The 14,425-nt window shown below is 37.8% G+C and overlaps 1 protein-coding gene across 1 annotated transcript; it reads right to left on the bottom strand.

The window, feature by feature from the left end:
* Nucleotides 1–3,102: 3,102 nt before the first annotated feature.
* Nucleotides 3,103–6,777, bottom strand: LOC306855781 (barH-like 1 homeobox protein; the record flags this gene model as incomplete). The annotated part of the gene is made up of 3 exons (XM_079394656.1): nucleotides 3,103–3,397; nucleotides 4,484–4,706; nucleotides 6,324–6,777. 3 exons carry the CDS (start codon nucleotides 6,775–6,777, stop codon nucleotides 3,103–3,105), a joined length of 972 nt encoding a protein of 323 aa, XP_079250782.1.
* Between the last annotated feature and the right edge of the window lie 7,648 nt (nucleotides 6,778–14,425).

The following is a 14,425-nucleotide window of genomic DNA, read 5'->3' as shown; positions in this document are numbered from 1 at the left end:
CGCATGTGTTTTAAAGAAAAACTAACATTTCTTAAATTGCCTTGGTGAATTTGATTCTTGTGTATTTTATTGCGTGTATTGCAATTGTTATTTTATTGTCACTCTTTATTATTATAGTTTTCCATTTTTATGCTTTAGATATATTGTACTTTGAAATTTTACTTTAAAAAAAAATAATAATAATAATAATAAATGGTTGCTTATTTCCCCGCCTCAATAACAAGCCATTAATTTTTTAAACGTTCTTAAAATGCTTTCTCTCTCTCTCTTCTTAGTAATTCATGGGCAGGAGCCCAACGATGAGACGCAGGATGACATGTGCTATGCGAAAGTTTGCAGCAGGAGCCCGACTGATCACACGTTATCGACGTTCAATTAAAAGCTATTAAGGTCTTTTGTCTGCTCGTTAATATCCCATTCAGTCGCCCTGTCAGAGCGGTCCCTAAACCCTGAGCTTTACGGACCGGTCTCATGGTTGGGTTAAAGTCAGTCTTAGGCTCACGGAGGGGGGATGAAGGGGGGTCCCGTCATGCCGCTGACCAGATGTCCCCTTGCTGATCCGAGCCGCAGTCAGCACTGCCCGGTGACCAGCTGTTGGGGCCGTTTGGCAAAGAGCTGCAAACCCAACACTCTCAAGAAAGGGTATGGAAACAATCCATTTCCAAATGGGATCATTTAGGGCACTTAAACAATTACACACTTAGGTGACCATTAATATTTCATCCACATATTGTTTATGAAAACTAAATGAAATGACTCCGCTTGCTTAGTGATGCATGATGCTGTTTTAAGAGTGCAAAAAAGTCTGTCACTTTACTCTTGTAGACACGAGACAATGGAGGCTGACAAGTGTTGTGTGTGTATGTGTGTGTGTGTGTGTGTGAGAGAGAAAGAGATCAGTACCCACAACCAACGTCTAATCTCTCAGTATTTCCTTTTTATCGTGCTTCCAATAAAATGAACTGTATTGACAATAAATTGTATTGAGACCGGCTCATATGATTCATGATCAAAATTATATTTAAAATGTGACCTATTAATAAGAGGTAGTCGCGTTAAACTTTAAGATATGAAGGTAGAATTAAGTTCCCAAATCTCCAGGCGTTTCTGAAAGGTTAGGGAGGTGAATGTTCTCTTCCTTGGGTGCGACATTCTTATTAACTTTTTTTTTCGTAGGTTCGACAAATTAAATCCACGATGCTAACCAAATCGTGTGGGGTTTGAGCAAAGTGTCTGACAGTCATGTTTAAAATTATTCAAACACATTTGCCAGTTATAGAGTTCTGTGAGCTCGAATTTTATGATATTGCCATCACAGCGTTTGTTTACGTTTATTTTCATAAGCAAACTTTTACTTTTCATTACATTTCTGGATACGTTTTAAAGGCAGTGAGTTGACATAACCAGTGTAACATGCGTATTTTATTGGTTTAGTTTTTTTTTTCTCCATGTTGAAACTTAGTCCTTCCTAACTTTTAAAAACGAAACATTAACACAATTTAACCTGCGTTTCAATTATGGAGAATAAACCATTAATTATTTTTACAACATTAATTGTTTTTCCCCCACACCGTGTTGACCTATTTATTTCCCAAAATAAATAAAACATGATATTTTTCTCATCTTTTATACAAATTATAAAATTATAAATTAGCGTTGGCCCACTTATCGCTTTACCACAAATTCATATTCCATATCCATGAGTATCCATGTACATATGCCAACAGGTAAGATTCTGACTGCAAAAAAAGTAACACACCATCATGCACTGGTTGCATGAAGTTCTTGTTGCAAAGTACAGTATTGGCAAGTTTTACAATAGTAATTTTCTTAATTCATACATTTATAATGTGTCAATGTTTAGGTCTGGCGCGCGCATTATGCACCTGCATACCTTTTATATTGGCTATTGGTTTAGTGTAATTGAATTGTCTATGAGAACACGAGTGTGTATTTACCTAGTATTTGTATAGGCTACCTCCACATTCTCAGTCAATGGTAAATTAATGAAAGATCTTTATTAGCACATTTATAAAAGTAATTCTCCTTGCTTAAAGACCACCCTCCCCCGCACATCCAGCAGTTTAAGAGTTTCCAAGAAGTTCACACCGCTAAGCACACGGGGCACGAACGAAAATCATTTGGAATTACGAGAATCATTACTTCACAAATCATTATTCTCAATATACAGCTTCACCAGAAAGAATGACAAGATATTTCAACGGCTTTATACAGAGTTATTGCACAATGCCTGGGCGAACACTTTGCATGTCATCTGCTTTCAGACGTCTTATTGATCACAAGTGATCTGAAACGAGGACTTGGCGTTTTCCCGTCAACATCAAAGTGATACTACTGGCAGTTGTGCAGGAATATAGAAACGAGCAGCACAAAAATAATCGATTAATAATCGATTAATAATCCATCTCGTCCAATCCACCTGCTTGTTCTGTTTAGGCATAGCACTCCGTATAATTAAAATAGAAAAGTGACACTTCTTCATTTAAGTTGCTTTTTCATTTTGTAGAGACGTGTCGGGTTTTAATGTGCTGCTCACCTGTTAAAGTAAGGCTTGGAAATATGATACAAAAAGAGAAAATTCGAGATTTGTCTTTCAACATAAAACAAAATATTCTTATTTACACCTCTTTTCCTTTGTACATTTTAGAGGGTCACTACAAAGCACAGGACCTGGATTTCATCTCAGGATAATTAAATATGAATCTACCATTTAAATATTCTTTGCGTCAGGGATGCACCAACAATTCACATTTGTAATATTGACTAGTTCAAATAATAATAATAATAATTTGTGAAACGAAATGTCCCTGTAATATCCCGTTATTATTGCGTTCAGTATATAACGGTCTGTATTTGTTTTCTCCAGATTTAACATTTAGGGTAAACAACAAATATAAACATAAGTTAAAAAACATAAGTAAAATAAATTAAGTTTAAAAAAACGTCTCTAATCACTTTTTGAGTGTCAGTTTGTTTTTGTGGCTTCGTAAAATTTCTCGAATATTTTGTCACCAGTAAAATAGTTTTTTGAAGGTGGAGTTCAAAGATGCCATGTTTTGCAACGAGTCTGAATCGTGCCGTTCATCGTGGTGGTGTCGGTCTGGGTAACACACCGGAGAGGGGGGGCAGAGGCGGCGGCGGCTCGTTGGCGCCCTGGAGACCGTGCAGAAGAATCCGCGGAACGAGAGGACGCTGCAGCACCGGCGGAGGCGCCGAAGGTCCCCTGTATAAGTAGAGCGCTGCTCCAGGGTCCAGATTCGACACCAGGCTTTGAGGGTAGAAATACGGCGAAGGGAACATCCTTTGCAGCGCAGAATAATTTCCAGCCTCCGCTAACAATTCCAGTCCGACCGCCGTTTGCCTCTTCCACTTTGTCCTTTTGTTCAAGACGAAAAAGAACGATGTTAGTATATAAAAATAAAATTGAAATTATTCTAAGACTAGTGTCTTATCTTCTGGTCGTAAAAGCTGTGACAAAAAGAAAAGAAAAATTCACAGAGTAGCTATACGTGTATTGTCTTGCATGCTTATTCCCAAGCGAAACATAAAACCCAAAGAGTTCAGAGAAATAAAACCCGAATCCTCTGTTTCTAAGTATCTATATAAATATCAGTTTTTAACCACACAATTTAATAATAATATGAAAATAATAATATAATAATATAAAATTACGTTAAAATAGAACATCGTTAGAGCTTTGTCACTTACATCAAAAAGATGAATTAGCTTATATGAATTGCAATATGAGGGGAACGAGCAATGCAAAAGTTTCCTTAAGTATTTTGATATTTAATTCACATTAATTGTTCAAATAATATAAACAAGATATAACGGAAAAAGCAGGCAGCAAATGTCACAAATATTTCAGTAATTATTTTTATTTCATGGAGGACGCATGCAACATTCGTGGATAAAACACTGTAGCCTATATTAATTTCAAATCTTTAACTTGGCACAAAATTAGATGCTGCGAATATAACTGGGAAATATGCAAATAAACCACTTGTAGAAGTACAATATACCTATTTTGATTTTTGATAATGTTCTTAATATAGAATATCTTTTTATTTTTTATCTTATTTTTGTTCCATTTTGTAGTTCTTTTTTAAGCTATAAAATAAGAATGATGTGAATCTTTGAGCCCCTTTAAAAATTAAAAGGTAAATAATATATGTTTAAACGATATTTATTCTGTAGCATTCCCACTTTTAGTGCAACGACATTACCTGGCATGTATTAATGTCTGGCAGGAGACTTATAAATCAAAGGAAAATAACATGATAGGCCTATACATCCAAGTATTTTTTCTTATATAGTAAAAATAAAAGAATGCCAGCACGGCAAAATTAACTTATAAAATGACATGGATATCAGAATAATTACCATTTAATTTCTGCAACCCCCCCCCATATTTAATGTTGATGGGACTCAAGCATTTGTTTCCAGCTGACCACATGCTCACCTCCTGTTCTGGTACCAGGTTTTGACCTGCGTGTCGGTCAGGTTGAGAGAGGCTGCCAGCTCCATCCTGTCCTGCACACTCAGATACTTCTGACGCTCAAAACTGCGCTCCAGCTGGGCGAGCTGATGGTCAGTGAAGGCGGTCCGCGCTTTCCGTGGCTTCTTCAGGCGAACCTGTGGGCTGTCTCTGCTGCTGGAGATCTCCCTGTCGCCCTCCTCTTTCACTGAAACATCACATTGAACGAAAGGGCACTGATTAGCATAAGTTGGTTAGCCCAAGTGTTTCACTAGACCCAGCTTTGGCAAGTTATCACATGTTCTGGTGTCAAAGGTTTCCACATATCCTCTGATGGTCCCGCGCGTGCTTGTAATTCTGTCATGCATTTTTCAGATTTATTTTCAGAATGTGAATACACGAGGGCTGTGATATTTAATTCACCCCTCTCTCCCTATCTAAACCAAACTCTTTTCTTTCTGAACCCAGAAAGAGAGGGACACGACGCGAGAGACCTTGCCAGTCGAGTAGTTGAGTCGTCTCTCAAGGAGCACAATAATCCGGCTAATTGAGCCACAAGGGATGGAAACCTTTCAACCGAGACCGGAGAAACTTCACAGGGCCGGGGATAAGAGCAAAATAAAGAGCGGACCGATCCAGTGCGTTACAAATCTGATTAGCACTGGGACAAATTGCATCAAATCCCTGAAATATAAGGGGGTAGAAAGGCAAAAATCAAAGCGGCTCACATACTCTTTACAAGCGCTCTGGAGATGGAATGGCTTTGATTTGGAGAGCATTAATTTTGATCACCGCGCCTATAGACTTGCCAAGATAATAATGTCATGAGGTGAGAGTAGAAATATATCTGGATTCATAGCTGAAGGTAGGCGAATAGTTGAGACCCATCTTGCCCTACTTCGACTAAGAGCAAAATTTTGGTGATAAGACTTTTACAAAATGATCAGAATCAGCAACGACGAGCAGTCTTCAGTATAGGCCAAACACATGAACACCAACAACCATAAACTCGTGCACATAATACTATTTCTTTCTTTGTAATAATAATAACAAATAGTTATAAAAAATAGCATTCATTTTTTTATTTAATGAGGGCGTATTCCTACATTTATCAATTGTCATTGACCTTTATGTGTTAGCATCATGAAATCAACCTAATGTTATGTCACAGGAAGCGATCTTTCCCCCTCAGATGTAATTTCACCTGGACAAATCCTTAATGAATCTTGCTGATGATGTTTATCTGTTCAACTTCCTTTGCCCTGCAACTAACAATAAGCTTTAAATTAATAAGCAAGTTAAAATGTACAATATAGTGAATAATTCACGTAAACAAAAATGAGCAATTCTTGCACGAGTTTTGCACTAACGACAAATGCATTTATTGATTTAAACATATTTAACGTATTTTACGAGAGTTGATTGTAAAATGTTTTGGATTATAAATTATTCCATGTGCATTAGCCTATTTCTATCTCTATCTATCTATCTATCTATCTATCTATCTATCTATCTATCTATCTATCTATCTATCTATCTATCTATCTATCTATCTATCTATCTATCTATCCATATCACATAATTTGTTGTCCTTTATATAAACATTGCCAATAAATAAACGAAGTGAATAAACAATAAACCATGAAAACTGTTTCATTACAATTCTAGTTTAAGATTTTTATTTTCTATCCCCAAATTATAGGGTAGCCTAGTCAGAAAGACAACCTGATTAAACTCTGTGCTATAGAAATGTGTCAAGTTCTAGTTAATGTGCAATTATTTTAAAATATCACTAAAAGCGGAGTGATTTTTTATTTTTTTTTACCTTTGTATTCACTGTCTGACGACGAATTACTGTGGATCTTTTCAATGAAGTCGTCTGCGATTTTAGATGCCAGTCTCCCTGCCTCCTGAGTCGGCTGGCCGTTACTGGAGTAAGGAGCACACGCCGCTAAGGGTTTACAGTCAGCCAGAATATCTCTTATTAAGAAGGATGAAGTGACAGTCCGAGGTTGCGATCCAGCGGAGATCGGCCCGTGCTGGAAATGGGACGCGAGCCCGAGCGGGTGACCCTGTCTCTGCGCCGCATCCTCACCGCACTCCCGCCGCGGGGACGGAGGAGAAGAACAGCCGCTCTCTAAATCTGACCTGGGGCTGAACTCCAGCGGGGACCGGCATTCTCCTATCAAACTGTCCCCCTTCGCGATGACTGGGCTGCCGGGCCTGTGGGATAGCAGGGAGTCGATTCCAAAACTGGAGCCGTTGGTGGACGCTTCCATCTCCACACTGCTGCTTGCGTGAAGCCCCTGTTCAGATTATCATCTGTATTCAAGCAAGTTCTGCGTGAATGGCTCTCGATTTAGTAGCGATCTATCCAGGAGGAAAATCCAAAGCAGAATCGGAAATGAGAACTATTCATCCCCTGTCTGGCGGAAAAAAAAAAAAAAAAACTTTCTTCTTCTTGAGGACTTTTAGTTTAAGTTTAAAAAGGAAAGGAGGTTTCTTGAGGAGGTTCTGTATGAAGTACACACAGACCCTGCCTCCAAAAAAAAAATGTTTTTTTTTTGTTGTTGTTTTTCTTTAGCTCCTCACCCACTCACTCATCAATAAAAATCGATACAGCCTAAATATACTCTCGGCTGCCAAATTTAATTATTATTTTTTTCTTTCAATCCCGGTATTTCTCGAAGACGCGAGACGCATCGATGGTAGCTTTGAATTATTTATCAAATTATTTCAAAAAGCTGTTCTGCAGTAACTGTTAGTGTGAAACCACAGGTAGCCTACTTAAAGGGCGCGCGCGTTTCAGCACCACGGACAGAAGCGAAGCGGCGTCAGCTTGAGCCTCGCGTCTATTGAGCAGCTGAAATTTTCATCAATTCAAATGTAGTTCGCTGTGGCGAGTCGAGTCCAATCCGGATGGAAAAGACAGGTGCATTCTGTGCCGGAACAGGTGATGCAATGCGAAAGCGTTGGACGGTAGAGCGCGGAAAAAATGCTGTGAGAAGACAGAAGCGCAAATGAGGTAATGCAGGTTAAATAGACACATTGGGGAACGGAAAGTCAGAAAAGCCTAACAAATGAACTTGTGCACAACTCAGTGGCTAGGTTTTTAAGGACACCCCTTCCACGTGAGTCCCCAGCGACTGGCTTCCATTGGTTAGGAAGTGTTTTGGGGTGTTGACTGGCTCGCTAAAAGGAAACCGGACCCCCCCCACGCCCAATAAACCCCTCCCCACAGGTCGCCCACTTTGATTAAAAGAGACACCGAATTCATTAGGAGACTCGGATCCAACTGTTTACAGGCAATTTTCACACTGTTTGCTTTCATTACATCATCGATGAGCCTTATAATGGGGTTATTATGAGGAGTGGGGAGGTCTTTTCTCTTCTCTCCTCCTAGCGCGCGTTCAGTCACGTCTTGACCACTTTCTCACAATTCGGCCATTTTTCTCAAATAATTCCCTTATAGTTTCTCCCGTTGAATATCATTGATTTTCATAGATTTAATTTTAATTACTATATTTTTAAGGCGCGCAGTTAGCTACACTTATATTAGGCTATAAAGTTCTGTCATTTATATTATAAAAAGGGTCAATAACGTGACGTTCATTTTTATTCAAAATATATTAGTAATTTAGTTCATACTCAAAATGACATACACTTTTGCTATAATTAACACTTTAAGTTTCTGTATTTAAGTCATTTGATTATTTATTCATTTTCTTTTTGAGGGACTTTAAGTATCAAATATTGTATTGGTGTACGCATTTAAGAATAGAAAAAAATAAAAGTCTCATTAGAAAGATGAAATTCTGAGAACAAAAAAAAAGTTGAACAAATAACATTGAAAAAAAAACAATAAGCAGTGAAGCAATACATATATGTTGTAATATCTACAATATTACACATATATATATATATATATATATATATATATATAGGTAATCTATAGACAAATATATAATATTTGTCCGCCAAATCAAAGGCAGCTTGGCATAATCAACATAAAGGAAGCCATGTTGGTGTCATGTGACATGAAAATCATTAAATAGAGAGGGCCCCTTTAGACCCTCATGACTGTTTCATTATATTTTCTTAAGTTTACAAATTTATATAAACCTTTATAATGAACAGAAACGTTTTGTTCTGGATTTAAATCTTGAAATTTGTCATTTAAAACGGCATGATATAGAAATATTTTTTTTGTTTTTTTTAAACATGCTTATGAAAAGAATGATTACGTTGTATACACTCAAGTGTACTGAAGATGCAAGAAAATAATTTGAGTATTTTTTACGCACTTGAAATATATAGTAGGCTATATACTCACAGATATCGCTAAAACAATAAGCTGAACAGTCTTCTTGTTTAAACTGTAGGAACACTGCTATCAACAATATTCAAACCAAAGAAACAACAATAATTCTAGTAATAATAATGACTGGTAATGTAAAAACAAATATATATACTTATTGGCTAATAAGCCATTATTATTATGATTAATCATCAAGATCAGAGTAAAAGTTTTATTTGTGCTAATATAGCCTATCTTAAATTACAAGGCAGTCTGTTGCATTGACGCTTGATACTTTAATGTTCTTTTCTTTTTCCAAAGCACAAAACGCGATTATTGAACAACCATGTGGTTTAGTTCATAACAAGTATCTAATCGTAATGTATGCCAAGTTAATGAGCAATAATGAGGGCGACTGCTCTTTCTGAAAGCCCAGCGTGACACAAAACTCTAACATGCATGAAAAACTATTGTCCTGCCTTTCACGTCTTTCTCTCAAACAGTTAGCCCCTCGTGTTTTTTCGACAGGTCCCAATAATCGAGCCCCCCCATCCCCATCAGAACAGCAGATTGGAAGCGCTATTCGGCCGCAGACAACGGCAGGTTAGTGAATCCGCTCTCCGCTCCCAGGGGTGTCAACGCGGCTGCAAGCTGTCACAATGAGGCGGGGTGCAAGTGCACTCACTTTAGTTTAGAGGCACATATAAGGATGCCCACTGCGTGTGATGGGGATTTTTCTTTTCTATTTTTTTATTCTCTGTGGCAGGCCATGACAGGGGTTATCTATCTATGGCATGTTTTGAGCTTTATTTGTAAGATAAACAAAATCCAGACCTCTTAGTACAGTGACAACAGATGTACTAAAGCTTAATGAATAAAGAAAATCAGTTTAAACCTAAAATGTTAAATGAAATTGATCTATTATCAAATTACCCATATAAATAACAATTTGCTTAATGGCTTTTTAAGGCTACTTCACTGCTTTGGTTTTCCTTCAGTTGTCCAAGCAGTCAAAATCTTTAATGGCTCAAGCAATCTTTTCATTTAAAGACACAGCACATGTCCTCCGATTTACTTGCAAAGTCAAGCTAAATTTATTTATTTATTTATTATATGTCTTTAAATAAAAATGGACTCTTTATGGTCAGGCCATGTGTAAGCTTATATAGGTAATGGGTATAATTATTAAGTAAATACATAAATATAAAATAAAATAACATAAATACACTCTTAAAAATAAAGGTGCTTCACAATGCCATAGAAGAACCTTTTTAGTCTAAATGGTTCCATAAAGAACCTTTAACATCTGAAGAACATTTCTGTTTCACAAAAGGTTCTTTGTGGCAAAAGAAGGTTCTTCAGATTATAAAAAAGGTAAGAAAGAAATGGTTCTTTAAATAACCTTTGACTGAATGATATATATATATATATATATATATATATATATATATATATATATATATGCATACAATGTTAAGACTTTGAACTTTTAAAAGCAAAATTCTGCAAGAATTCACAACTTTTATTTATTTTTAAATATTGTTATATGACTTACAGCACTGATTAAGCTTTAGTGATTGACAGAATGCTTCAGTCATAGTAAATGCCACAATGTTACACAACTTGGAGAGTGCACAGAATGAACAATTAATGCAGAGGACAGGAAATCAGGAGCTTGACACACCAAACGAGAAGCACAGAAACGCCCTCTAAAAATCTGTCACTCAAACACTTGTATTTAATGTACATCCTCTGATTGTTTGAAGATTTGAGGGAGAGGCAAAGGAGATGAGTGGCAAGAGGCTTCAAAGTCGTTTGATCTCGCCTCACCTCAGGTGAAAACAATGTTTTGAATTTCATTTATTTATTCTGTTCCATGTTTGTTAAATATATATTTGGATATGTTCAGGAAAGTGGTACGACGCTCCAGGATAAACTTTGGCATCGCTGTCATTTCGAAACATTGAGTAAAACATGCCTTGCGATAAAAAAGAGACAAGTAGAAGGAAAGAAATGTTGACTTAAGTCAACAAACAAACATTGTTGGGAAAAAAACGGGCACACCCTGGACCAGTCAGCGATGCAAATGATGCACCTTAAAGCCATCAGGTGCGAGATTTGACAGAAAATAATGAGAAACGCTGAATCTTTTATAAGGTTAACACTCACATTTCCCAGTCAGCTGTCACACAAGAAAGACTTTAGCGCATTCACGCTGGAGAAATATACCTTTATTGGCTCATTAAAGCTGACAGGGGGCTCGGGACCGCCAGCACTCAGGCTCGGGACCGCCGGTGCGCCACCCCGTTTTGTGTCAGTAATTTGCCGAGGAGATATACCTACCTTGAAAAAGCGAAGGGGAAAATTATGAAGGAAGCAAGAATGAGAGAGCGAAATGGCAGAAGCCGGTGGGGTTAGTGCCGAAAGATGGGGGTGCCAGAGGGTGGGGGGGTTTAAGGAAGGGCCTTGGGGGAGGGTGGAAAGATCGCTAGCACGCCAGGAGTCTGATTCTCTCCTAATTGGAAGCATTGGGCATTGTCAACTGAGGATTTTCACTGACAGGTAGAGTCGTCAGGATGATAGCCCACTTGTCAGCGCAAAACACCAATAAAAACAAACCACTTTTGATTTAATTGGAGGCCTAGCCATAGTGGGCTAGCACTGAATGGGTTGGGGGTTGCGGATCGCTTCAGGGAAAAACCGGTGTGTGTGTGTGAGTGTGTATCGAAGGGATGTTTGACAAAGAAATCATCACTTTGTGTAAAACCACCCGGAGCAGTGGCTCACATCGTCGGACAGAGGAGAGCAGGTCGTCGTTATTCTGTGTGTGTGCGGGAGCACGGGTGGTCACTTCCCATGGTGCTGAGGTTACAGGAAACACAGAGTTTGATTTGGTCTCTGGAGGCCTACAGGCTGTTCAGCACTCATCACTTCGAGTGTTTCTTCTCAAAAATGCACGCTCAGAGAGATATTGATATGGTGATTCCTCAGAGAACCAAACAGAAGAAGAGCTGACCCTACCTGACTTCTGCTACAACCACCTCACTGAATACAAAAACAAACCCTTCTGCCTCTCATCTCTGCAGGTGGAATCACATTCTACACCACCGACCTGAAATCATCTTATTCAGCAATCTGATAGATTTTGAATGTAAAAATGTTGTATTTGTTGGCTATACAGCGTGTAAATAAACAATTGGATATTCTGAGTGCTGTTTTCTTTTAATGGAGTGGATATTTTGTAGCTATTTAATCCACGTTGAAACAGATGAGAGAATATGGAAAAATCTAAGCTTTGTGGGCGATTAAACTTTAAAACATCACATTAAAATGTACAATATCTAAAAACTCGATTAGTAAAGACCAAAAAGGAACTACTTACAAATTGACCCCTGACCTCTGACTTCGCCCACTCACTATCCTCCCTCCATGTCCAAGTTCATCAGCAGCCCAGCGACTTATGACTCTAGACAGAGTTCAAGGAAGACATCTGCAAGACATAGAGAGAAATTGTGGCGAAGAGCAAACAAAGAGGCACATATATGCAAAAATTCAAAATCTCCTTTTTTACAAATGTTTATGCTTATGCCATTTTTAAAAGATTTTCCTGAAAAAAAATCTTTTGAGAATTTTGTGGTTCTTTAAAGGGATAGTTCACCCAAAAATGAAAATTCTGTCATTAATTACTCACCCTCATTGGTACTAAACCCATATGCACTTTGTTTATCTTTGCACCTCGAGGACTGACACGGAAGAGAAGAAATTGATGAATAAAGTCATTATTTATGTTATCTTTGTGAACAAAAAGTATTCTTGTAGCTTCATAAAATTACGGTTGAACCACTGATGTCACATGGACTATTTTAATGATGTCTTTACTACCTTTCTGGGACTTGATCGTGTCAGTTGCATTGCTGTCTATGCAGGGTCAGAAAATTCTCGTATTTCATCAAAAATAAAAAAATCTTAATTTGTGTTCTGAAGATGAGTAATGACATAATTTTGGGGATTTTTAGGTGAAAAATAACCACAAAACTCTCAAAAGATTTTTTTTCAGGAAAATATAAAAAAGAAAATGCATAAGCATAAACATTATCAATGGATCAGAATAAAACAAACAATGTAACGACTCAAAAGTTTATGGTTAGTGAGATGTTTTAATGTTTTCGAAAGACGCCTCTTATGCTCACCAAGACTGCATTTATTTGATCAAAAATACAGTAAAAACAGCGATATTGTAAAATATTATTACAATTTGAAACGTCCATTTTCTATTCTAATATATTTTGAAACAAAACATATTCCAAAGATGAATTTTCAGCAGCCATTAGCTACTCAAGTCTTCAGGTTCACATCATCCTTCAGAGATTATTATAATATTCTGATTTGGTGCATGAGAAAGATTTCTTATTATTATTAATGTTGCAAAGAGTTGTGCTGCTTAATGCAGTTGTGCTGCTGTTTGTGGAAACAATTATAATTTTTTCAAGAATTTTTGCAGCATTTATTTGAAACAGAATTCTTTGGTATTAAAGTCAAAGTTTTTACTACATTTTACATTACTGCTTAAAAAAAGATACATTTCTTAAAAAAAACTTTTGAAATTTAGTGTATATATTAATCATTTTAGGCATTAGAATAGTCCACAAATGCCTTAGCTTAACTTGTTGCTTTTTCTTTGGGAAAATCATAATCATAATTACTCATAATCACTATGCCTATTTGCCATTGTGGCCAGTTCTTTTTTTTAAGGCCAAGTAAATGTAGAGTAGGGACAGAGCCAAGGTGGTTTTTCATTAAGGGTTCAGAGTTCAATGTTAGCCCATTGCACAGCCATTACAGAATAATGGGGTGGGTGGGCATTGCTGTGGCTGGTGGTCCCATCCAGCTGCCACTGGGAGACACACACAAGCTGTTGGACAGAGGTAAAGATGCCCCATATACCCCGGCCTCCAGGGGGTGTCAGAGTGCACTGCCCCTCATCCTTATCCCCTCTGTCAGGGCATTTGGGAGGGTTTTCACAAGCCGATAAATCATTGTTAAATGTTATCATGAAGCCATTGGGGAAACTGGAAGGAAACAGGAGTGACATAGGGAATGTAGGCTTTCATGAAGGTAGTCTGGTCAGCCTGCCAAAGACACAGGGAAGTGGTCGGAGTTAGTGCAGGCCTATTTAACATTTATATTGAGCTCATTTCCAGTCATTTCCATTAGGTTTGTGTGTAATTGTGACTTTGGCAATCTCTCGGTCATTGAACATGACACATGTTCATGAAGATGACATGATGGTTGTACAAATGGCCTGTCTTATCATAATCTTGTATTTCAGTACACAGTGCATCATCCACATGCCAAAGTCCTCAAATTTAATCTGGTTTATATTCTATCTGATGCGCAGGTAATATGCGAGGTCAGAACATCATAATTATCACACCTGTCATTGTTAGGACTGGTTCCCAGAGCCCCCCCCTCACCAGTACACCCACCCCCAGCCGTGACTTTTATTGCTTCATTAGTGCACGCCACATGTTCTAGAGCACACTCGCCTTTCACTCACCAAGCAGAGATGATCACTGTGATCTAAAGGGTGGGAGCAGAGACCGTAAAAAAGCATCCCGTGTATATATATA

The sequence above is a fragment of the Barbus barbus genome, assembly GCF_936440315.1.
Source record: "Barbus barbus genome assembly, chromosome: 36".
In the NCBI taxonomy this organism is placed as follows: domain Eukaryota; kingdom Metazoa; phylum Chordata; class Actinopteri; order Cypriniformes; family Cyprinidae; genus Barbus; species Barbus barbus.
Note: the sequence above shows the minus strand (reverse complement) of the source record. Positions and strands in the feature narration are given on the sequence as shown.